The 26,321-nt window shown below is 41.3% G+C and overlaps 1 protein-coding gene across 4 annotated transcripts in view; it reads left to right on the top strand.

Moving 5' to 3' along the window:
* Positions 1-26,321, top strand: part of CACNA1B (calcium voltage-gated channel subunit alpha1 B) — a 306,930-nt gene that overhangs the window by 200,688 nt on the left and 79,921 nt on the right. For 3 of the 4 annotated variants that reach the window (XM_085320126.1, XM_085320123.1, XM_085320127.1), the window contains exons 18-23: positions 178-245; positions 5,356-5,462; positions 12,483-12,545; positions 22,137-22,958; positions 24,185-24,402; positions 26,074-26,194. In XM_085320126.1, the coding sequence (XP_085176252.1) occupies positions 178-245; positions 5,356-5,462; positions 12,483-12,545; positions 22,137-22,958; positions 24,185-24,402; positions 26,074-26,194 (1,399 nt within the window). The remainder of the gene's footprint in view (positions 1-177; positions 246-5,355; positions 5,463-12,482; positions 12,546-22,136; positions 22,959-24,184; positions 24,403-26,073; positions 26,195-26,321) is intronic. The other variant, XM_085320125.1, reaches the window with a different exon arrangement.

Genomic DNA, 26,321 nt, shown 5'->3' with positions numbered 1-26,321 from the left:
GTTAGGTCCTGGCAAAAGTGAGTGAATTATAAATGAAGAAAAGGAAACAGTGGTGCAAAGGGTCAGTCTATAATATACTGAAGATTGTAAGTGGGGAAAGCAGGGCACTGGCAGCACAGGAGGAATTATTTRGTGTATTTATTGTGTGAAGATTTTTCCTTAGCTGCTCCTTGAAAGATACACTGCTGAATGTCTTCTTGGCTATTGCTGTTGACAACCTTGCAAATGCACAAGAGCTGACAAAGGTATGTATAAGATTTCTGTTTCCTCAAACTTCGCTAAGTGCTGTAGCATATTGTCTCCCTTCTCYCAGAGTGACTGAGATTTCTTACATCCCCCCATCCCCTCCCCAAATGCACCCAAGCTTAGACCGCAGCTGCTGGATCTGCAGTGCACCTTACCCCCCTTCAGACACCCCGATTTCCTAAAGAATCTGTTCATGTGGTATCTGTTTACAAATCGGCATTGCTGAGTGCTTTGCTGAGGAGTTGGAGGTTTACTCTTACTCACTTTGGCTTCGTTATAGAGGGTTGTTTCGGTGAGCCATCTCGTATTCTTTAGCTTTCTTTTATCGTGGAGTGCGTAGGGGGCATTTTCTTGTTGCTACTGTGCGCAAGTGCGCCGGCATTCCTAGCATCTGCAGTTTTCAGGAGCCGAGGCAGAACATCTAAAGRGTTTTGGCTGATTCAGTAATATATTTGAGGCTTAAGAGAAAGGAAATGCAGGTGTCATATTGCTGCTTTTGCTGTTTCRTGCTAATGTTTTGTACCTTGCTGAGTTTCGGGATGAATCAAAGAATTAAAATTCTCTAATCAACTCCTTGGAAGCAACTTGAAGAGGTTATTGTGAAATTTAAGTCAAGATGTTAAAACATTCCTGCCTCTCACCAGGTGCAAAAGAAATCTGAGACACCAGCCAAAGCACGGGTGGAAAGCCAGATTCTGACAAGAGCTGGCAGTGACAGTAATGTAGCTTTACTGTATGCTCAAATTCATATTGGAGCATTCCTTATGGAGAAAAAATGTATAACCTAAATACTGGGCAGGAAGGAGCCCAAATGCTCTATTGCTTTTGATTTCTTGTTGTAGAATGTCATGTTTATAAGGCAGCATCAGATTTTGTTTGCACATTTCTGGCTTGTTCTCACCAAGCAGATAAAAAAATATTCACATGTAGCTGTTAGGCTTGTCCGATTGTTATAACTCGTGGTGACCCGTTAGTTTAGAAAGGAGCCCTGTGTCCATCTTAGCATTCATATTTCACAAACTTTAGCTTGTCTACTCCTTATAGGGCAAGAAGGTGCTTATTCAGCAGTTTGTAGGGATGCTTTCTCTTTAAAGAACTGCAGTAAAGTGCAGTAGTTCATAGAGACACGACACAGCTGCTGTAGCAATTCAGGGCTACTCAGAAATTTCTCATTTCCTCTCCCACGCTGGCTGCTGATGCTTGAAGACCAAACCAGCTAGCTGTTCCAGGGCTGGTACAAATGTCCCCATGTCAGCGAGGTCACCGGTTCTGCATCCCTCCTCTGTCGTAATTCAGCTCAGTGGTGTGCTTAGGGTGTCCCTTGCTCTACTGGGCAAGTCTTTTCCCTTAGAGCCGCTCAGCTCCTTCTGTGCTTTCTAGAGGCTGCAGAAATCTGCAGCTGGAGGTACATACCTTCTTAGCACTCCTTAGCAGGAGATTCATGGTGCAACCCTTCCATGTGTTGAGAGATCAAGCCCAGCACAGTTCTTGGAGAATGAAGCTCATCCTACTTCTTAATCCTTTTAATGCTTTCTTCTGAATATTTCAGCAGCTGTCTGGGATGGTTAGAAACCTGACTGTTGATGTTTATAAAATATAATTAAATATTGATGGATCCAGCAACATTGCCAAATCATAAAGCTTCTTGTGAAACTCTTTCTTGCTTTCATTTTCTTTATGATCCCCCCCAGATCACYGGGGCTTTCAAAAGAAGAGGAAAAAAGATAAAAGTAATTCAATTATATAGCATACCTGATGAATTGAGGGATTTATTGCTAAGTAAATATGATCATTCAAAATCAAAAATGGCCTGGGGATATAATTAAGTTACTCTGGAGTCAGTTGATCTCAGGAGATTTTCTTGACATTTATGCTGTAAAACTAATCAAGATCAGCGCTGCATATAATGTGGGAAAACTATAAGCAGCCTGCAACTGCTTCTATTTTGGAAAGATGGAAAGCTTTCCAGCTAACCTTCATGTCTGAAACATTTCAACCAGCACTTCCAGTTTTGGATATAGAATGAGACTTAATTTATCATAGCATYTGAACATTTCTTGGTAGTTTTAGCTGGGCCTTGTGACCTATAACAGGAAATATTAGAATTGCAACTATATTTAATTTCATCATGATCATGTATCTGTTACAAAACTCACCAGTACTTTGGAATGACTCATTTTAGGGCAGAAAACAGCAAAAAAGTTGTCTTTGCTTAGAATATATATCAAGAACCTATTTTTCAGCCTCTACCTTTTCCTCTCTCCCTTCCCAGGTCTCTCTCTTCCACCCTTCTGTGCTAGCATAAACTTATGAATGACTTAAACTCTCCCAATTTTGCTTCTAGTGGTTTCTTAGATATTCCTGAAGCGCTTTGGATTTCAAGTCTTTGGAAAAGCTCTCCCATTTTTCCATCTACTGACATTTTTTTCTCTGTCTACTTATTTAGAAGGGAATCTAAAACTCTCCCAAAAGTTTGCTTTTGAAATCTCTCCACTGACAGTCCTACGCTGTCTCTGATGCCGAACAGCATCTTCTTCTCTATCCTGCTTAAACCAACATGTAAATCATCTCAGGGTGACCAGGGAAACCCTCGTCTTCCTGAATAACCTACAGTCCCTTCTGAGAGCAAAGTGCGTCCGCTGATCTCAGGACACTTCTGGCCGTCACTGAAAAAGCAGTATAAAATCACGTAATGTGGAATAGGAGGGATGTGTGAATTTTATGTAAAATTAGTCCAGAAATCCTCAGAACTRTTGAATTGCACAGGCAAAACAACAAAGTCTAACAGCTATGAAGATTTCTTTTCCTGCCTCCCAGCGGAGCGAACTTTAGTTGGGTGAACTCAATATTGAACGCTTGGCATTAACTATGCACATGATTATGGATAACACCAAAGACAKGTGTTACCTTGAGATATACTGTGTAGTGTAGGTGAAAATTAGAGCCCTGGAAAACAGAAAGGGAACATAGGAGCTATATGTCTTTATCGGTAAGGYCTTTTCTGTACTTGCATTTACACAACGAAGGTGATAATTGAGCTCCCAGAGCTACAGTATTAGTGAGAGCTGGAATTTATATTGCCATCACGGCTCCATGCTTTCTTGAATTGTGCACTTGTCAGACAGCTGTGCACTTCCAACACTGACCAAAATGAGTCTGTGCCCCAGCAAGACCTCACACTGTAAGTATCTGGCAAAAAATTAATTAATATTTGTAAAGTAAGGTAAAATCACCGGATGGAAAGAGCTGCAGAAATATTATTGAGCTAAATGTTGTACTTGCTCTGCGTTATGGACTGCTGTGTTTCTAAAGACAACRGGTGTTTGCTGATGTTATTCTGAGCTGCCAAATTCAGCAGAACTTACTGATGTCCTGGTGAGACTGGAGTAGAAGCAAGAAGTTTTAAAAGGATGACAAAATCTATACACAGTGCTTGAGGTGCACAGCATAAAAATCAACAGCATTTGAACATAACTGATTTTAACTCTGCTAGAGAGTCCTCAAGAAAAAAAAGATTTAAGAGCCTTCTGAATGAAAGGAAAACATTCAAAGTCATCTTAAAATTATGGTGTATTGGAGAATTTATTCTGCAAAAGATTCATATTCTACAGATACCTTTGGTTTACAGTAAGCTTCCAAGCCATTGATAAATTTATTGGAAGTAGGTGGTTGAGAAGTATTGACTACTGACTTTGTATAGCTGTTCAACAAGGCTTTTTTGCCTCAAATTCCTTTTTTATTCACTGCAGTGGAAATTTACTTGTTACAGATTTGCATTAGCAAATCTGGAAAGGGAAAAAGTAAGTTTGAAACTTTCATGGAAGCAGATCTATTATTTAATTAATTTCACACCATATCTTTTTACTTCAAAAGGAGAAAACGGTTTCAAAATAATTCAGTTTAATCAAATAACACTGAATTTAGAGTGAGGAACTATTCATGTTAATGGCATTCAGGATGGATAAATCTTTATGACTTCCCATATGAAAGTTAGTTGTCTTATTGTCCACTTTGATTATTTTAAGCATAACTCTTTCACYGTGTTACGTCTGAAGAGCAGAGTTAGATCCATCATAAAGTTTGATGGAAGAGCCCGTGCCTACTGTTAGTGTACTTATTCCCTGAACAGTGATGCTGACATTGCCATTACAGTGCCTGTATTTATCCTGCCATGATTTTACTATCGAATTTAACCGGCTAGGAGGTTGAAAGGAAGTTTAACCAAGATGACTCCTGGAATCGAGCCGGTCTGACTCTGTGCCTTTTGCCTTCATACTGTTGGTAAAGATCCATTTTAAATTTAATTGTTATTTTCCTTGAAAGTACACCAGGAAGGAGAAAATAAATCACAGTTCTACTCTGTGGGAACTTGTAATGCCAACAGAGGTTGAAAAACCACATATGTGATCTGTGGAGTATGCAGAAGGCATGAGCACAACCGTCTTTGTGATCTGCGCTTTAATTTACTGACCACACTTTAATGCAGCTTCTCCTTTCTGCTTTCGCTCTGTATGTCTACACTGTTGCAGGTGAAATCAGTGGAAATATTTGGGGTAAAACTGATTGAGCGGTCTCCATCAGATCCTTGGTTGTTCATTGGATTTATTGCTTTAAAAAGTTACTTTTGGCTAGAAGTCAAGAAGGCTTTGGGAGTCAGTGTCCCGTATGTTTCAGTGTGATGCAGGCCTTTGAATGCTTTTATGCATGCAAGTCTGAGATAATTAGGACTTCCTCTGCCCCAGAAATGTTGTGCCTCACGTCAGTGCTCTCCTTGCTGTGCCTCGGTCTCCTGGGTAAACGTGAAGTGATAAGAGGCAGTCCCCGAGAGGTGAGAGAGCCTGCAGAGGCAAGCGTGCTCTCGGTAAAATGCACCGAAAGTAAAGTGCTTCTCCGAGCCTTGCTTTTCTCAACTCGACCAGCAGGACCCTGTGGAGGGGCCCAGCTCAGGAAGGGACTCGCAACAAGTCCCGGGATTTTATTTCATTTTGATGAGTTTCCGCAGTTTCTGCAGCACGGGGTGACAGACACCTGCCACTCGTGTCTCCGATGAGTTCCTGTTACTGTCCGTATGTGATACACACCATGATTTGTCTTGATTTTCTTCAATAGGATGAAGAGGAGATGGAAGAAGCTACGAATCAAAAGCTTGCTCTGCAAAAGGCCAAGGAAGTAGCAGAAGTCAGCCCCATGTCTGCAGCTAACATTTCCATAGCCGCGTAAGCATTAGATTTTATTATTTGGGAAATTTTGTTTCTGTTTTTCAGTGTTGGTATACGTCTGTTCAGCTGCAGCATCCTTTTATGCTGTCTCCGTTACTGACTGGGCTTTAGGGTAACTGAATGCTCTGGTGCTGATCACTTAACCGTGTATTTAATTAAGTACTTTCTTTTTTAGTTTGTTTTTGTTTGTAATGTCTCATCTTTTGCCTCGCTATAAATAACTATATATTAGAAGGATTTTTTTTAAAGGTGTCCTAGGATAGATTTCACCAGGTGAAGTGTCAACGTTTCACTTTGGATTTTTAACTTTGAGATGTATGTTTGTGTATAACATATTAACTACTGTTTAATCTCTGCTTAGAGAATTTAAGCATAAAGATATCCTCCTAAATATCAGAATGAAAAAATGACTTGAATGTTCTTTCTTTGCTCTCTGAAAGTGTATTGGGATGAAAAAAAATGCATATGTGAACAGTCACTGGTTTGCACTTAGAAATGTCAATTTTCATTTTCAGTGCATGGGTATGGACATATGCATTGGTTCTGTGATACCATTTTGGAAGAATCTCTCCAAAATGTTCCTTTAGTGCCTGCCTTTTCATATATACTGATCTAAGCTGATGTGAAGCATTTATATGTAGGCAGAAATACTAGTCCAGATATTGATGAGGTCAGCGCAAGTTCTGCCCGTGTGGGATTATGGGTCCTGTGTTTGAGATGTGCCTACCTTGGATTGGACCTTGGATTGGTTTATTGAGAAACATGTTATTTGGCAGGTTCATAGAGCTTTTCAGGAGCTTTAGCATCAGGACTATAGACATTAAAAAATTTAATCTTACATTTTGCTGAGACCTACTTGTATTTTCCAACTACCTCTAGTAGGGAAGACCCCAAGGGCTGGGAAAGAAGAAGCCTAGAAAAGGAAGTTTGTGTGCTCRGTTTTATTCCAAACTATCTGGAATGCAGCAAAATCCCCGTTTGGTTCTTCAGTGTAACTCAATCTCCTGAGACCTTTATTAGTGGGACTTTAGCGCAACTTCATCAAAGACAATAGACCAGATGGAGCCAGTTCATTATACGTGGAGGAAAAAGAATAATATTAGTTTGACAACTATTTTATTATTTTACCATTGTATTTTGCAATTTACAATTGCTTTAATCAGCTCCTATTTATGCCATGTCTGTTTGCGGATTTTAAATACAATCCTTTTCTTACAAGGATTTCCTATCCAGTCTCAGAAAGGACTCATATGAGGATATTTGCTCTTGTTCTTTGATGAATTTCCTGGTATTGTTATTTTAAAATGCAAGATAATGATGCTTTTTTTCTTCTTCCTTTTTAATGAAAGTATAGCGCATATGAGGATTACTTAGAAATTAGCAAATCCACTTGAAAGGAGCCARGATTTCACACTACACTGCTAGTAACTAAAAATAACCTCATTCCATGATTTCTCACCAGGCTTTCACCTAGTTTTCAATATCACAGCTCYAGTTTTATAACCACATTTGAAAGAGAGCACAAAATTGAGGATTTCATCTTTTTGTGCCTCAAATGGTGTCTGCCCAGATCCCTACCTGCCTCATTTATACAGACAGGTAATTAAGCTTACAAATGAACCCATTTGAAAGTGCAGTCAATTGCTTCCRCATTTACTCAGAGTGCCAACATCGTGCATGCAATATGAGAGGCCGCAATTTAACTGCTGCCACGTTGCCTCTAGTTGGCTCTGCTTTATGGCATCGGAGATGCTTTCAAGGTCACTGGCAAGGCATGGAGGGGGCGCAGTAGCTTGGAAGAAAATGCAGAAGGTCAGTAAGTTGATGACCAAATGGCTAATGACGGAAAGGGGAAGGCAGGAGAGAACCTAGGTGTTTTGAGAGAGACAAATAGATTCATGGATGGATTGCTGGCTGATGATCCAAAAGATATTTAATGAATGGGTGCCAAAGTGGTTTGTTTAATGTGTAGATTTGTCCATAATGAGAACTCTGAAGGGCTTAGCTGCTACAGTTTTTAGGTTTGCAGCACTTATCCCTTAGCTATGCCAGTACAATAAGGCTGATGATGGGGACATCAAAAAGGCAGGTGCCTGCAGAGTTTCGGCACCCCTAGGTGAGTGGTGAGCAAGGATAGTGAAAAATTTGGACTAAGCTACCTAGGTGCTGCTGTGAATCCTTTTGTGCATCTATCCCATTGGTTTGTATTTTTGTCTTAAGAAATAATATTTTTTTTGTTTTGTGATTAAATTTTATTTTCAAAATGTGTGAAAATTAATTTTGATGACAACAGCTGTGACATATCAATGTTGAGAAAACATGATTATTTTTTGCCTTCTCTCAATCAAAATCAGTCTTTCAAGGGTCAGGGGGGAACAGAGAATAATGACTTGCATTTTCTTGGTAGTGATGTTCATGTTCCCGGGATGCATGTAGCCATACAGGGGTTGGATTTGGTGAAAAGTCATAGCAGTGGTGGTTCTGTTTGAAGAGTGAGATGCTGCGCTTGCTGTTTTGCTACTTTTCCTTGTCAGTGCTATATCAAGGAGCATGAATTTATCTTCATCTAACCCTGCTTTTGGCTCAATTCAATCCATCTCATACTCTGTAGTATCCTTTTCTCCACCTCTGCCATTTTTTCCGTGTGCCTGCAGTGTGCACTCTTGCTTTCTRTGCTCCTGTGCCTCTAGTTTATCTGCGGTGATTCTTTTTCTCTTCTGTGGCATCTGAGCCTCCCTTAACAGCTGAGCTGCAGGAAACATTCAATTTATTGCATCAGTTGCAAAATGTAATTTCCTAGGCTTAAAAAACTGGTTGCTTATTTAGTGTGTCAGCCTTCTTGGAGGACATGAACTGACATCTTCACATTTACATGTGCAATAGGCTGCTATATAAGCCAAGAACTGTTTTGTGGTGAAATGCTACTGTGACATGGAGATTTGTTTTAATAATCTATTGATTATTACAGTGGAGTCAAGGTATCATCTATCTTGTAGCTGACTCAAAGTGCTTTATTACAATTTTCTACCTGCACTCAGTTTGTAGCTCCCACTTCGTCRGTCTCCCAGGACTTCTGTGGTTTGTCTTCTGCTCCACCAAAGGGACTTGAATGAAAGGATTGATCTAACCACAGTTTGCTTTTTCACCTGGTGAACTCTATCCTGAATGGGCCTTTTTGTTTTGTGATTTTCAGGGTTAAACGCTAGGATGGTGCATTGGTTTTGCCATTGTTGCAGTGTTTGGTTTAAAACAAAATATTGGTTTAACGTATGTTGTTGCGTTTTAATTTTAGCCCATTGTTTCATTCTTATTTTTGTGATTTTTGTTTTCTGTTTAGCATTTTCCTTGCTTTGTTGTTTCTGGAGGTGAGTTTCTGGGTTTGTTCAGTTTGCCCAGCATTGTCTTTAAGACCCTCTGTTTCGTACAACCTTTAAACCACTCAGYCTCTTGAGCTGAGCGACTGTACTGAGCGAGGGGTCTTTAGAGCAAACCATTGGTGCAGCTTCCTCGGCGGCGAGAATGAAGGAGCGGGGGAAATGGGGCAATTGCGCGCTCTCCCTGCAGAGAGTGCAGCTCGGTCAGTGGGTGTGCGAGATCCTCGCTGGACAGGTACCAGTGGGGTGAGCAGCACTCAGGTTTATTTCTGTGGGCAGCACAATGACCCGATTTTAAAACAGTTTTATTTTCTGTAAAAGAACTTGCCTCTTGACAAATCCGAAGGCAAACTCCCTGCGTTTGAAATCCTCGCCCACCTCTTCTATTCCAGCCAGAGATGCACCAATGCTGTGTACAAAAGGGGCTGCACTRACCGCACACACAGCACAGGCACTGCACAGTCCAGCAGACTAGCTGGGGAGTCAGCAAGCCACGACTGCTCAGGGCATCGAGGGCCCAGCACACACGTCTTCTCCACCAGCACTCAGGGGCTACTGATGCAGAACCCGTGGTTAAAATAACCTTTGTATTTGTTTATTCCTGTGCCTTTTCCAATGGCCTGTCTTTAGCTTTTCTTAGGAAGAGTCTTAAAATACCAATTACAAAAGCAGTTGAATGCTAAATTTGTAGGACTCTGGTAAGTAGTTATGCCTAAGTCAGGCTAAATGAAACTTTTTGTATTTTGTCACTCCTGAGATTTTTTGATTCCATGTGGTAATGGGTTATAGTTGTAGCTGGACCAAACAAATGATTTAGCATAGGTATAAGGTATGAGTTCTGGATGGGAGGAGCTATTCCAGACGTGATAGTTGTGGCAGAGACAGTTCATGCAATGTGTGTACCAGAGCTAAACACTGTTGTAGGACTGACCACTTTCATCCTTTTAAAGTTACACGTGCTTTCCAGGATCTTCCAACCTCTAAAGACCTCTGCCTCTCTCCAGGCCCTGACTGGTTTCTGCTGGTCCCTCACAGGGTTGTTTAAAGCAGTTTACATTTTAATTGAATGCCTGCAGGAGATGCAGCCTGTCAACACATGTAGACTACTCATTAGAAAAATGCCAAGAGCAGATATAGGTAGCACATCATTTCACAATGACATCTCAGAGGCGGCTGTCCCTTTTGTACAGATTTGGGGATGAAGGGTGGGATTTGCTCTGTCTCTCCAGGACTTTATCCGTCTCAGAGGTTCTGTATTTTCCTTTTGTCTTGGGAATACGATCGTCTGTTTTAAAATCCCTGTTGGGCTGTCAATACCCAACAGAACCCTATGTATGCCTGAACACCTAGCACAAAGTACCGTGTTCGATGACGTAGACTAGAAGAGGTGTTCTTTTTATCTTGCTGGCTTGTGATTTCTTCCCTTTCTTTTTTCCCGAGTGTGTTGATGTGTGAGGTACTGTGATTCTTCCTGTTAGCTTACCTTTTTGCCCTTGCTATTGGTGTAAAGGTGACTCAAACAGCTACACAGAAAGACAGTCCCTTGTTCTCTCTCTCTCTCTCTGATGGTAAGTAGCACCAAGCAATGCTCAAATACTTCTGTCATTTTGGTTTGGCAAAGGAGCCTGTCTTTGCTTCCTGGCTGTATAATCCGCAGTTCCAGTATGAATTTAGTTGGTTACAGTTTCAAAAAAGGGGATTCAAACAACAAGAACAGAGAAATGAACCCAAAGTGCTGCAGAATTTGCACGATATTGTTTAGCCAACTTGCAAGGATATTTGGCAGGATCAGTGCAGCCTGCATCTTGCACTGCACCAAATGAGGCAAGCATAAATGCAAAGGATCATTTAAGTCTTCTGCCAGGGGAAGCTGAGGTCTGCTTTCAGCAATTAAAAGCAAAATTTCCCCAGGTATCAGTGCAAAATAATGATTCTGAATCTCAGCTAAATTAAGCCAACCCTGTACATTCTCCTCCATCATCAGTTTTACGCCCGGTTTGCCCAAGTAATTTCATACTTATATTTAAAGCATTGGTGCAGTCATCAGATTCTTCTCTTCAGTTTTAGTTGGCAGCCTGGGGATTCCAGCAAGGAAGCAAAGGGGTCCCCAACCTGAGCAACCTGGAAGCAGTAGTTTCACTGGCAAACACGCGAAGAATGACCACCTCCTTTTGACTGCACATYGACTCCTGTTTCATTTGGCACAGCACAAATGTAAAAATGCTGAAATTTAGGCAGAATACTTTACCTGACTGTTCAGCAGATTATTTGCTCAAGCAAAACTTTTGAAAATGCCTTTCGTAATTTCTCATATATATGCTCTAGGTATCTTGGCCTCTAGATGGTCCTGTTATATACTTCACCTGGGCCAAAATTTGTTTAGGATATTTTATTAATTTTAATGAAATATATATTCAAAACTCATATAAAAGCAAAACTTACATGATATCCAAAGAACATTAGATATTAACTGCACTTTCTGGTTTGATATCATTGATTGCTAATGGATGAAAACTGTCATGGAAGCTGTGGAAGTAAAAAAAGAAATATACACTTGTGTGTGTGTGTGTGTGTGTGTATGTATATGTATACACACACACACACGTATATATATATATGCTTAAACAGAAAAGGCAAATTCAGGACATGAAGGGATTTTATTTTCAGTATTCTGAGAGGGTTCCACAAATGATGTAGACTTATCAAAATTATTGTTTATAACTATGAAGAAATTAGCACCTCAAGTCAAGATCTATCAAGATATTTAGAATCCTAGTTTTCTGAAAATTTACTGCCAAAGGAAAAATAAACCTTTTCAGTTTAATTCAACTCCTTCTATATTTAGAACCCCCCACATATAATGGCATTTGTACAGACGTGCACTGAATGGAGGAGAATCTGCAAAATTAAATGTGGATGGAAACAAGCTCCTTTAATTGAAGTGTAATCCCTTGCCTAAGCCGTGGTTTTTAGACACGGTGAGCCATACACGGATGAGCTGAATTAAGATGCATCCCTGAGCCAAGGCAGAATTGAGAGGTAGGTGCCTCTGTGGAGTGAAGCTGAGGCAGTGACCAAGCAGGAAGCCACATGGGAGCAGCTGTTGGGGCTCAGGTGGATCCTGGTTCTCTGGAAGTGGCCCAGGTCCTCCCAATGGCCCCTGCACCAGGGCTTCTTCCTTGCATGTCACAGAGCCTGAGTGGGAATTAGCACTCTTGCATCCTCCTCCCACTTTGAAATAATGAGTTGCAGCACAGCTGTAAAAACAAACAGCAACTGTGTCTAAAAAGACCTCTACCCCAAGGTCCTAAAGATGACTTCTGCTGAGGACTTTTATTATGTGAGTATGGCACATGGAGGCATAAAGTCTTAATATCATCTTGTGGCTTTTGGTTCACCTTTTAATTTTTTTCCCTTTTGGTTCCATTTTGATTCTTCAGTTGTCTTCCTGTTAACTAGAAGGTGGTGTGTCTGTGGCTTCCAAACTTTCTGAAGCTTGCCTGGTCTCCTCCCGAGATGCACGCTGCAGTCTGCATTCAATAGGACACAGCCTGTATGAGTCTCCTCCCGATGTCTTTTATAGTTTCTCTTTTTTTTTTCTCACTTTTTGTTTTGTTTTTTTGTTTTGTTTTTGCATGTGCAGTTTTGTAAAGCAAACTCGAGGTACTGTATCTCGCAGCTCGTCAGTCTCCAGCGTAAATTCACCGTGAGTTGCTCTCTGTTACAATATTCATATAAATGGATTTATGATATCTATATTTATAAACCTTCCTCCTTCCCATTCCCCTGGTACCTTCACTTCCTCTTGTTTTTTCCAAAACTCATTCCCATCGTTGTGGAAAGCCTCCAGACCAACATACGGTGGAAGGACTGGAAGGTGTGCAACATTGCCATATAATGCTTGTGATTTGATCGTGAGCAACTCTGTAGTGTTTTGCACATCGACTGTGATGTTTTCCTCCCTTTCTTCCTTTTGTTTTTCTTTCTCTTGTCCTTCCCCCCAACATTTTTTTTTGTTCTTTCTTAGTTATTTTTCCTTTTCTCCCTTTTGCCCTCATTTGATGGTTCATCTTGTTCTGGCTAGTATTTTTGTTCTTTGTGTTTATTGTGCACTGGGCTAACAGCTTTGATGTTCCACCAGTGTTTGCACTTATGGTTCAATAGGAGAAAGGGGCCTACCATGAGTGTGCTCTTTAAATGGATGCTGGAGAAGGACTTTAAAAGCACCTAACTTCTGGAAACAGCCCAAGGAGACAAAATTTGAAAACGCTCTATAAATATCCTTGGGAAATTTATACTCAGGAGAGCACTGGTTATGCTTGTGCCTTCTAAACATCCTGAGCTGGGACTAAAAGCCACAAATATCTCTGTGAAAATGAGGCACTCAGCAAGCTCCTATGTATCCTTAGTTCAGCGAACATGGTGGTATACCTTCCACTCACTTCCTACACTTTCTAACACACAAATCTTGCTGGCTTTGCTGTGAATCACAGGTGTGATTTGACACCAGTGCAGGTTTGTAGAAAATACCATTGTTCCCTGCCAACTAATACAACAAAACTTGTCATCAACTTGTCATCAACCCATCTTAGTGTCTTTGCTCTGAGTTTATGCTTTTACCGCTTGACGTTAGCTTTCTTCTGTAATGCTTTTGGAGAGACAAGTAAGTGCAATTCAAACATGCGTGGGTTTGTCCTTACGTACACTGTAGCAGGATTCAGTGTACAAAGGCATGGAAAAGCAAAGGAGGCTTTCCACCAGCTTCCTGCCATCTTCCTTGCTCCCTGGGTCCCTGGTTGTTTTGGGGGTCTTCGGCCTTGCGGGATTCTGGGCATGTCTGCGTTAAGAATATTTTATTGGAATATGTGGATTTAGCTTCTGTGACCAAAACAGACCTGTTTTGGCCAGTTGCAAAAGTTCAAACATGTCTGTCTGAGGTGTTCTGGTGGGACAGATATGCCAGTCTGAGATCTCATTTCTTACCCCTTGACTGCCAGGATTGGGCCATTGAAAATTCAGGGTGTAGCCTGGATCGAGGCTGCTGGGCATGTTTGCTCCAGCGAGTTTGCTCTGCCTCACCCTCAGCAGATGGAGGAGGAGGTCTATTCAGCACAGCATGGGTGCTGTGGGGAAAATGGGATGAAAGGGAGGTGCTGCTGACCCAGCTTCTCTCCCAGGACCTTACTTCTCTCCAGCAGAAGTTAAAAGTTGCACCAAACTAATCTGAGGCAATGTTTGCACAAACTAAGCCTGCAAGAATCAAGAATTTGGACCCTTTTCCAATCTGCCAGACACAGCTGTCTTTCAAAAGGATAAATTCAAATCACAGGTACCAAAATCCCCTTGGAAGAAAGATTTACTTGCATCTAGAGGCATTTGCCACTGAGGTCTGTTGCTAAGTCCCGCCAGCGTCTTAGAAAGATTCCTTTGGTGATATAGCTCACCTCTGTTCCCTGGACACAGTAATTTGTACTGCAAAAAAATGTAGCTTTACCTATATTAGAATGTTTCTCAGTATGTCTGTAATGGTTAAAGACATTTCTTTTCCCATGTTCTCCTGTCTCAGCCATATTGGCAAATCACTACAGATTAAAACTCTGTACGTGAAACCACTTTATATCTCTTCAGTCATGTGCAGAGATCTTGATACAGATGCGATGGAGATTAACATCTCTATGCAGTGCCTGGGCATTTATAGTCAGGTCCTTTCCATGAAAAGAAGGACCATTTCTGACAGTCGAGCCTGGTGTGCATTTTCTTCTCTGTGGGTATCTACAGAGCATTTCTTCAGCAAAAGACTTGTTTTAGTTAAACGAATGACTGGAGCCCAGAACTATGTGTAAGAGTTGCTATTATAGGCCTACCTATGCTAGAAATGTGGTTTTCTTATTTTGCATTCAAATAGATAAATTGGAACAACTCCTCTTTGGTTCGTGCGGGTGTTAGGGACTCCTTTCGCTGGGGCAATATTTGTATAGATTCAGGATGCCTTTATATCACTCTGTTTCTACCCACTGTGAGATCTGTTACTGTAATTACAGTGAATAGATAAGTGATCTAATTTTTGTGTGAACATAAAAGTTGAAGAACAGTCTAGTCATCCAAAAGAACTTTTAAAAAACGTTAAAAAGACCCTATTCCTTTTTCTCCTTTAGGTTGCTCAAACAGCATAAAATGCCTTATGTGCTTAATATCAGTAAGAACCAGGAGCTACAAATCCGTACATTCTGAAAGAATAAAACTCATTCAAAAATCTTTTTAGATGGAAGARTGTTTTTTCCATATTCTTTCTTTGATTAATTTTTAAAGGATTTTCTAATTTGGTGAAAAACTACAGGCAAAAATACCTGAGCTAACTCCCCCCCTTACCCCTCCCCAAAGTCAAGGTGAGTCACTTTCTGCTGTTAATTCCAAACTTCTGTGCTGTAACAAATTTATGATACAAGCACTGCAAGCAGTATGAAATCCATTTTAAACTCACTGAATAGAGGTAATTAAGTGTATACAGAGATGTTCTATTTCTTTAAGTAAATCAGTATTTATATAAAATGCAGCTAATTTATAGGCAGATAGGTGAGAACACACAGTTAAGTGAGTAATTATGTTGCATTTTTCTAATATCAGGATGTATTTTGAGATTTATTTTATTAACAGCCAGGCATCTTCAGTCATCCACGATATGCAGTTACTTGGGAGGCCGGACTTTGATACTGATCCTTGTTCTATTTTAATGGGTGCTTGAATCCAAATTGATACTTTTACTACTCACTTGAGTTTTTCTTTGTATTGCTATTGTTTATTGTTTGTTTGTAATAGGACCCAGAGGTATCAGCCACTGCATGGACATGAAAAATGGCATGTTCTTAAGGCATTTTCTAGAATGGTAAATAAAACAAAAGCCGTTGTTTCACCAGCTATTTTTTTCATTTTTTCCCTCCAGACTGGCTGAGTGTCTGCCCCTGCCACAGGCCTCTCGGACTTCAGTGTAGCCTGTGGCAAGAGCTGACGTATGAGCAAACACAGCCAATTTGGTAGCTTAGGGGGTAGCATCCCTCCCTACACGACGGCAGAAACGCTARTGATGGAAGTGCTTTTTTGCGCTGAAGTTAGTTGGGTTTTGCATGATATGGAGAAGATCAAAATTTGTTTTTCTTGGAGCAGCTCTTCGCCACGCCAACCATTACAGCATGTCTCTGTTGCATCCACAAGCTGATAGTGTAGAGAACAGAAATGAAAAGCTTACGTATCTCCTACCAGGCCTAATTTGTCATTTGCCACCCAAGCACCCAAATCATTCTTCATCCATATCWCTTGCTTCTGTATAAATTAGCTCTCTGGCTCTTCTGCTCTATTTCCAACCTCGTAGTGCAAAAAAGTGACTATGACCTCGTTTCCTAGTGTGTTTTCTCTTGCTTTTATCAGAAGCTAAGAGTTCGATTTTGGCCAAAACTGTGCCATTACTACGTAATTGCTAGAATGTCCTCCTGAGGGTGCAATGTGGATGCTTTAGAGAAAAACACATGATTTAAAAAGAAATGACATTTGACTGGATTTAGGAGAACTTAGTGGTTCCACGTACTGAACAACCTAGATGTGATTTTAGTTCAATCAGGCTGCAGGGATGTGGCTATACTCACATTTCACTGTATTGTCTAAAAGAGCAGATAAAAGAAGTGGCCAATTCTATGAGAATGGCAATATTGGAAAATTCAGACTGTTGTATTTTGTGAACTTTCTTTATYTAAGAAGTCACCACCCATGAAAGTCTGAAAGGCGGTTCAAATTTCAGTAGCAAGTTTCTGAGTGTGAACAAGTGATACTTGGCTAGTATTATATTGGAATTACAGCGTGTTCAAAATTTAGAGTTTCTAGTCCATGGGAAATCAGGAGCAGCTCTATGAAAAAATGTTTTCCTTCGGAGAAACTGAAATATCAAAAATCCTAAGGTAAAACCAAATTCTAATTCAAGAATAATGCTAGAAGAGACTGGACGATGTTTTTCTTGATGGTCCTTGGTCACAGCATTTCTGTGATGTATGCTGGCGTTATCAGCTCAGTGGGAGAGCACAGTGCATCTTGCAAGAGAGTTCAGGCAGGAAATGTAGCTTATAAAGAGGAAAAGGTGCTTAAGCATCCAAGCAGCAACTCTCAGGGGTCATTGGCAAAACAAATTTGAACACTAGTGGTGAGTTCAGCTGAAASAAAATTGTTTTTTCAAACCAAACAGCGATAGAGTGTTCTGCTTTGTGTGTACCTACCCCAAACTAAAATATTTGATTTTTATTTTCCAAGTTTTTCCGAGCTTTTAAAGCTTTTCCAAATTTATGCGCAGAAAATGTGAATGTGAATTGAAGGATTTTTTTTTTAATATCACATTTTCTGGTGAAAATTTTTTAACGGGAAATTTCCTTTCCCCTGTAATCTGAACGCATTCCTTCATACTCACAACCTATTATGRAGGTATTTTTAATATCAAATTATTATGTTTATAGTCAGCTTTCATTCATTATTTAGTAAAGCAAAATTCTAATKATTGTCATTGTGCAGCTTATTAAAACAGTAGTTCTGGGAAGCAAAATGCCATTAAGTAAAGCAGTGTTTTAAAAGGTTATGATAACGAAATCTTTGATGTTTAAGGAATTCCCTAAGATTAGAGTATGGCTAAAAGTGTACTTTCCTTTCTTGAACAATCTACGCAGTGATCRGTTGTATTTTTTATTTCTATCAATATTAGTCAATGATTTGTTAATATGAATTTTATTTGTTTCTACATAAATTCTTTGCTTTTCTTTCTAGCCACAGAATTTGTTTGAATGTTAGCTTCTTAATTCAAGCAAAAATGGTGGAATTACCCAGTAAAGCACATTAGCAGTAATATCTACTATGACATTTCAAGCCTAGAGGATCTGAAACCTGACCATATTGCCAGTGCCCCTTTGAAGGATTTGAAATATTCTGTAGACAGAAAATAGAGGTTGGAAGTAATCATAAAGAAAGTGAATTAGAGAGCATTAACCTTGCTCCTGTGTGTGTAAAACAGAGGGGTTAATGTAATTTCATTAGTGGTTTTAGAAGAATTTTAAGAAGCAAACAGTGAACATTAAGGGTTTTAAATATGGAACTGGAATCACAAAGAGATAGTTTTCTTTTGAGAAAAGAAATGCTTATCATAAAGGCTCATTTTATTCGGTTTGGTCATGTCTAGGTCATACTAGACTGCTATTTATCAGGCTCTGTATTGTAGACAGCTTATGTCTGTCCCGATTCATGCCACATCTAATAATTAGCCAAACCAAACACTGGAGGAAACATTAGAAGGAATGATCTTGCTCTATGTACAATTTTCTGTTTCTTCTGCAGTTTTTTGAGTTCTGTGCAAAGGAACCTTCATATGCAGGCAGTTTTAATGAAACTCTGTTTTGTTTTGAGGTGACATCCCTGTTGTGCCGCAGATAAGTTCAAAACCTCTCCTCTGTGAAGAAGTGCAGGGGAGAGCAACAGGAGAGAAGAAGCTGTCAGATATGTCCATGTTCAGTTGCTGTGAGAACTTGTAGAAAGCAAGAGTCTAATAAATTTAACTGGACAAGTATACGACACTTTCCCTCCAGTTGCTGCCGCTTTTGCTCTGAAAAACCCTCAACAATGTCTCTAGAGGGTCCAACCTGCTCTGCTGTTTTACTTCCATTTCCTGCACAGGACTTTATGTGCACTGGCATTTGCTCCTGATGTTCTTGACTGATTTGAATATGGTAAAGAGCTTGCAGGCAGGCTTCACGTTTTCGGGATTGTGTTTTTCCTGCGCTTTATATATATGGTGATTTTTTCAGGGCTGGTGGGGGTGGTTGTCTTGTCATAAAGAAAGAGGAAAGGATGAAGTCATTACTTCCAACCTCCTGGTCTTTGGTTTAATTGGTAACCAAAGCTAGTGGGTGGCTGTGCGCTGTATTCTTTTGGAAATCATCTTCAGTAATTTTGTCAGTGTTAAAGATATATCACAGGTAGTTCTACATGTTGAGAAGTTTAAGTCTGTAGTTTCAGTGTCTCATTTAAGAAAGGAACTTCTGCAAAATAGACTACGTGAATATGCATATTATTGGTTTCTCCAGGCTCACAGCTGTATATGCACTTAGCAGTAACTTCTTTCAGTTGTGCATGATTCAAACACAATGGAAGCTTTTGCACCCCAGAGATAATTATTTTTTTAATGACTGGTTTATATTCTTGGCATAAAAAAAAAAAAAAAAAAAAAAAAAAAAAAAAAAAAAAAAAAAAAAAAAAATACCCCTTCTCAAATGACACAGCTTTTGGCAGAGCAGATTTCAGTACTTGTAGGTAAATGACCCAAACCTTGATACTGGGAACATCTGAAAATCCCCTGTGAACATCTGCGTAGGCTAGAAAGAAAATCTCTGAAGGCTTAAATATGGGTCCGTTTCTGGGGAATTTTATTTATAAGCTTCATCAAGAAATCATGTCGCTAAATAGCAAAGCTGCTCATTGCTTCCAGCCAGCCAGTGCTAGTAGGTTTTAAGAGTCTCAACTCACTTTCTGCTGTGTGATAAATACCAGCCCCACATCCTTAACCTTCCTTATCACCACATCCAGTCTGTTTTAGRAGTTTGGCTTTGACGGGTTCAGTGCAGGCACTCATGGAGAAGCAGTTTCCATGAAAGTTGCCTGCTTTTTATTGTGTTTCTCTGGAGTCTCTGCAGGGAGGTCCAGGGTCTTGTGTCCCACCTCTGCATGGTTGCTCTCTGGTGGAGCTGGAGCACAGGATGCTGCAGTTGGATATGCTCCTCTCTGTGCTCTCCGTTTGTAGGAAATTTGAAAGCTTCACTCAGCGTTAGGGCACTTTTTCAGCTCTGACTTAACCCCTTATTGCTAGGTACCGTTTTAGCTTTGAGAGCTCACTCTGTACAAAGCACCAAAAGAAAGAGAAAACAAACAACAAACAAACACCCCCCCCCCCAGTTCTTATCTCCTTGCCCAAGGACTTTAATATGAAGTGAGAAATGTCCCCTAAGAGCAAATGTGTTTGGTGGACTGCACCGAGTAAATATGCGGGGTACTCAGCCATGCATATATGCAGACCCAAACTACTTTGCTTCCACCGAGCTGGTGTGGTGAGGACGAGATTTCTTTTCCCAGCATGGCTCAGTCTGGGCAACACTAGACCTGGAGCACAGAGGAGCATGTTACTCTGTCCATCCTGGAGGAAATGCAGGACCTCTAGCACCCTCTGTGCTCCTTCCCTGGGAAGCTTCCTCTTGCTGCACTCCCCCCACCCAGACAGAGGATGAGCTCTAAAGCAGGAGAGCATGAGGTTTTCGATAGGAAACCCATGTCCAGGGCTTGGAGGTCTTGGGGAGTCAGAGGAGGCTTTGCATGTTACCCATTAATTCCTTTAAAAATCAAGTAAGTCTCGTGATAGTGTTTGAATCTTTCACAATGTTAACACCAAAAAAAMCATTAGTCACTGCTTGCTATGAGGAGGCTGTTAATATCTTGTACTGGGGACAGCTTGGGGTGGTGTCCTCTCAAGAGGGGCCAGCTCTCCATACACTGTGGGCTTTTTTGGTGAGTTCTCTAAGAGGGAGAGGGCTCTAAGATACGTCCCCAGTATCTTTTCATATCCCTTACGTTTAGAACTGTGATTTTTGTCACCCATCATTATGCTGTGATGTAAATGGTGCACTCGGTGGTAAATTGGTCCAGGATGTGCCTCCTGGGAACAGAGGACTCAGATTTTTCAATCTTGATGGTTAGCTATGCTCACTCTGGTTTCTGGGTAAATTCAGATTTCTTCACATCCACCTGAGTGCCCTCATCCCACCAGCAGTGAACGTTTAAGTACATTTTTGCCAGTTTAGCAGAACCAAGCAACAGCACCCTCAGTGATTTTTTTTTTAAAAGCCCTACAGCGAAGCCCTGAGATGCAAAGCTTTTCCGACAGCTCCCACTGTGTTACGTGACTCCATCTGAGTGCTGCCTCCCAGAGGGTCTGAGCATGGCGACAGACCCTGACAGGCTGAATCAGCCCGGACACATTCAGAAGCTGGCTTCTTCTATTGTCAGGGGAAGCCAGACAACGCGTAAGGAAAATGTGTCTGCTTTCCTATTTCCACAACCTTTTSGGGTGTGCATTAAGGGCTGGAGATCTGCAAGCCCCGTGCAGTATTGCTTGTGCTGCAGAGGTCGGATTTAAGTGTTGCAAATGAAAAGTGATCTGAGCAAGTCAATGGAAGGAAAATGCTTTTCCTGTCTTTGTTAGAGGAAGTTTCATTAATGAAAAGAAGATGCTAACCTGATCCAGTCTCTAGAACTCCACTCTGGAAGCCAATAGCTTTACTTTGTTTTATGCAAAAGCAAAATTTGACTTCTGGAGGAAAGAAAAAAAGACCCTCCTTTTGCTGTATTGACTAAGTATATGATCTGTTGACATGTTGTGGTTATAAACCAAATGCTGTGCTAAAAAGAGCGAAGCATTAAGGAGTTGCCTAYGTGAGGTATTCTCATCATCAGAGATGATATAAAAAAGACCAGGTCTGTCTAGGGCCTCTGGATCTATGTGCAGCTCTCCCACTCCCTGAGGCCTTTTCACAGTATCCGGACCAGTCTTCCTTTCTTGCTTGTACTTTTGCCAGATTCCTGTGATGCTTGGGCTAGATGGTTCATCCTCACCTTGGAAAGATATCTTGGGTTTAGAGATAACAACTCTCCTCTTCCATTAGCCTACAAGGCAGTCCAGCCTGAAGAGCAACACCTCTTTCTGGTTGTAAGAGGGAAGGGGCTGGTGGCAGGGCATTCAGACTGTGGTTCTTAGGAGCAGATTTCATTCCCCCTTGCTCCTTCCTCCAGTCTAACTCCTCTTGCTTCCCGCTAATTTGCTTATCCAAAAGTGTGGAGAAATGTGCTATCGGTTGTGGGGAAGCCTTATAGGCTGTTTAAAAGCTCTGGCTGTGCTATATGATTTTTGTAAGCAGTGACTTTAACCCTTCAGTCTCTACATGAGGCTTCCAAGCGGGATGGCCATGTTTCAGAAATCRAGATAACTCCATTCCAAAGGGCCTGTTTTGAGCTGCCTCTGCRCGTGGGACAAACTAACACTGATGATCCTGCTGGCTTTCCCTGCTCATGTTTTCCGCCAGCCATTCTCTCTCCATTCCTGTATTTTCTTTGGTTCAACCCTCTAATCCCCTCTCAGCTGAAAATTTCCTGTTACTTTTCTTTTTTTAATGCTTTTTAGAGAACATGTGCAAAGTTGGATACTGACTTTTCATCTTCCTCCCCTCCATAGAAAACAGCAGAACTCCTCCAAATCCAAGTCTGTTTGGGAGCAGAGGACCAGCCAGATCCGGATGCACAATTTCCGAGCCAGCTGTGAGGCGCTATACAACGAGCTGGATCCGGAGGAGCGGGTGCGTTATGCTACCACCCTTCACATCCGGCCRGACATGAAGACTCATTTGGATCGACCTCTGGTGGTTGAGCCAAGGAGTGAAGGAAGGAATAATATCAGTAAGCTGAGCCCAGTGGATGTGCAGGAAGTGGAGCACACCAAAATCAGCTCTACTGATGGTGCAGAGGCTCCCCGAAAACACCACCGGCATCGGGATAAAGACAAATTAGGAGAGCAGGAGAAAGGTGATGTGGCCAAGGACGAGAATGGGGAGTCTGGCACCAACAACAAGGAGGAGCGGCACCGACAGCACAGGAGCCGCAGCAAGGAGGTGGAAGGGGGCAGTAAGGAAGGGAAAAGTGATCGCAACAGGAGTCAGGAAGGGGGAAAGAGACACCATCGCCGAGGGTCGGTGGAAGAAGGTGTGGAGAAGGAGCACCGCAGACATCGGACTCACCGTCATTCTGCCGAACGGCAAGGCAAGGAAGGCAATGGGACAATCAACGGGGCCAGGAGCGAGCGGCGTTCCCGACACCGGGGAGGATCGAGATCTGGGAACCGGGAAGGAGAGCCCGGTTCAAAGGGAGAGAACGGCGAAGAGCCTCACAGACGCCACAGGTTCAGGAGCAGAGCGTTGTCGACATACGAGTCGGTGGAGAAGGAAAATGGGGAGAAGGAGGGGGAGGCCGGGGAGAAAGAGCACCGCAATCACCAGGCCAAGTAAGTGAACGCAGCACAACTAGACCTGCCACTGTGGCAGCTCAGGGGGCAGCAGACCCCATACACCATTCAGAAAGCAATTAATTCACCTCCCTGTCGTGTTCCCTGCTGCTCCTTTTAAACTTGCACCAGCCTTGCTGCACAGTATAACCTGTGGTCCATTTTATTCAAATCAGTAATGACYGAGGCTCCTAAAGATGGCTTTGGTCCAGCCCACAGAATAGCTCAAGTTAAAAAAAGAAAATAGATTTCTTTACGCAAAAGCCATCTTAAGGAAGTTTGTGTTTGAGCTGTGTATTTTTAAATGACATCCAGCCTTGCTTACAATCCTTTTGGACGACTTTTTTTTTTTTTTTTTTTTTTCCTCCTCATACTATAGGTTGTATTTCCAGTTGTCATAGCACACAACTGCAAAGAAAGTCACTACTTCCATAGAAAACAATGGTGTGTCCTGTTCTGTTTAAATCTTATGCAAGTCAAGCGAGAAAAGTAGTACCCATGAAGCATTCAGAATAGTTAAGAATAGTTAAGATTGCCTTTTCAGCTTTGTTAACGTTATAAAGAAATTTCTTTGGGAATCCTTAGCATTGAGTGCCTGTCACCATGGGGAACTATGAAGGGCATTGGTACAGTATTTTTGCTGTCTGTATTAACTTCCTTTCAGATGGGTTACAAAACACTGCGTATTGCTTAGACTGATCATACGCACAAGTCCACTTTCCTCCTCACTGAAATATAGCTGCTGCTAGAGTGGAAAGCAGTAGTAGTAGCAAAGCAGCAGCTTGCATTACATTACAGCGTGGTTTAGGACTGGAAAAGCACATCGCTAAATTTAAATAAACCTGCAGGAGAACACAGAAGCATAATGTCAGACTTCATTCAGAAACTAGCTGATGCTGGAAAGCTAGTATCACTCTTGCATGAGTGTCACATAGTTCTTACTTATAAACCTCACTTCTGGGTCTCGTTAAATAAGGAAAAGTTACTCTCCGTGGCGCAGCTCCTCTTAATGTTGTKCTTGGACATTGGTTCAGAAGGTCTTAAAGAGCAAAGGTCCCATACGATATGACCAGTAAGGTTTCCTGCAGTGTGTGGGTTTTTTGAAAGAACCTGTATGTGAAACACWGCTGATGAAACCTAGCTAGAGCATCTTGCAGCATCATGATACATGTGTTTTCTTAAACCTGCTGAGATCATGTTTAATAAACTCTGCTTTTCTGTCTTAGGGAGAATCAGTGTGAGATAGAAGCTAGTGGAAGTGTGAGTGTTGTCCCTGTGCACACTCTTCCCAGCACCTATCTACAAAAAGTGCCGGAGCAGCCAGAAGATGCTGACAACCAGAAGAATGTGACTCGGATGATTCAACCACCTTTGGACAAAACCACCACTGTGAACATCCCTGTTACTATCACCGCACCTCCAGGAGAAACCACCGTCATACCAAGTGAGTGCCTTTGTTCCCCTGCTATTCACTACGAAGTACCAGGAAAGAGAGCTGCCTTTCTAAAGAGCTACCGCTTGCACTGAGCAATGAGCTCTCCTGGCCATGAGCATCCCCGCTGAGAAGGATGCGGAGACTTAGTGTTAACCTAGGTTCTAAAGTTCATGCAGCCTGCAGGAACCCAAAATGTGAGGGTTACTTGGTGTGTCTCGAAAACACTGTGTAAGAGATTCCCTGAAGATGGCATGCCCAGAGCTTGTCCGTATATCAGCCGTGGGAGCCCRGACAGTGTCAAAGAGCAAGAGAGACAGCAGAGCAGAGTAATCAAGAGCTAGGCGGCAAAATGAGCAGCAAACCTTCCCCAGCAGACCAGTCAAGACCCTTGCTGTGAGCATAGGACTCCCCTCTGCATTATCACGTTTGCWGCAATGCTGTTTGCCTCAGTCGAGCAAGGGTACTTTCGGAGAGGCACAGCCAAGAGTTAGTGGTCTCTATATATACTTTTCTACTGTATTCTGTCAGCCACATGAGATTTTTTTCTTTTGTTCTTTTTCTTTCTTTTCTTTTTTCTTTTTTCTTTTTTTTTTGTAATTTTACTGTATTGCAATACTGAGTTCCTATCAGTCACAATTTATCAGAATTTCCCTTTCCTGACTATTCCTGTATGTCTGGCTTGAAATACAGTAAAGAATTTATTGAACATGTCATTCAATGAAAACATCATTTTCTTGCAAAATAGAAAAGTAATAATAAAATTGCCTCTAACACATTATAAGTGGGAGGGTTTTTGGATTCCAGGTGCTATGAATTAATAAACAAGTGTATATATCTGTCCAAGAAAACAAATTACAACATAAAATGTCTTCCTGTTCATATATTAAGCATTATTTTAAGTAAATTATCCTATAAACTTGCTGAAAGCAAACTTATGATGGAAATTAGGGAATGTATTTCTAACCTTTTGGGACTAAAGTTCAGAACAGTCATCTAAAGGGGATCATGAAAGTTAAAAACCTAATGTGAGCTGGAGCTTGGCATATTCATACAAGGGGAGCTGTGCCAAAACTGAGGTGCAATATGTAGGCACAGGGYTGAATGGTCCAACAAGTGCCTTCCAAGTCTATGTTCCTAATACCATGAAGTTTAGCCAGCCTTAGCCCCCAAACTATCACAGCTCATCTACGAATTTGCTCTGCTACATGTTCCAAAGCCAATCCCACTGCTGGTTTACAGGGAAGGGTTCGGAATTGTGAGGTTGGCTAGAGTTACTGTCTTTCTTGCTTTTAATGGATCACCAGCTGATCCTCTCTCCCTAATTATTTACGATATTTGGCATGGGATTTCAATCTCCAGTTTGGCAGCTCTTGAGTAAATAAACGTAAGGTTTCTGTGYTTATCGGCACTGGGTATCTTCATTTCCTGGCCATTTCAGATACAGTGCTCATCAGTGCAGTCGTTAAGGAGCAATGTAATTGCAGCRTATATCATATGGTTGTAAATAGCTATGATAATAATCAAATGATTGTTCATCACATTTAATCAACGTATTCAAAGGCTGCTCTTGTCTATCCCAGCTGCATTGTTTCCATATCCAGCTGTTGCAGGCAGCCTGTGTGAAGGGTGTGGATACATTTTTAACTCTCTCATTTCTSTTTTCTTAAATTCACATTACAGTGAACAACGTTGAATTTGAAAGTAAAACAGAGGAGAAGAAAGATGTTGATGACTTGACGAAAAACGGGCCTAAACCAATCTTGCCTTACAGTTCTATGTTTATCTTAAGTCCTACAAATCCGTAAGTCCTCTGACTCTCTAATGCTGCTTATGGGTTACATGTACTTCAAGCATGGGTATTGAGAGAAATAACATTAGCTTGATCTTCATCTCTGTCAGTCAAACACACTGAAAAAATGAATAAATAT

This window comes from Rhea americana, unplaced genomic scaffold, assembly GCF_003343005.1.
Source record: "Rhea americana isolate MKP2758 unplaced genomic scaffold, rheAme1 scaffold_61, whole genome shotgun sequence".
NCBI classification, from domain to species: Eukaryota; Metazoa; Chordata; class Aves; order Rheiformes; family Rheidae; genus Rhea; species Rhea americana.
This window is presented reverse-complemented; position numbering and strand designations above follow the sequence as displayed.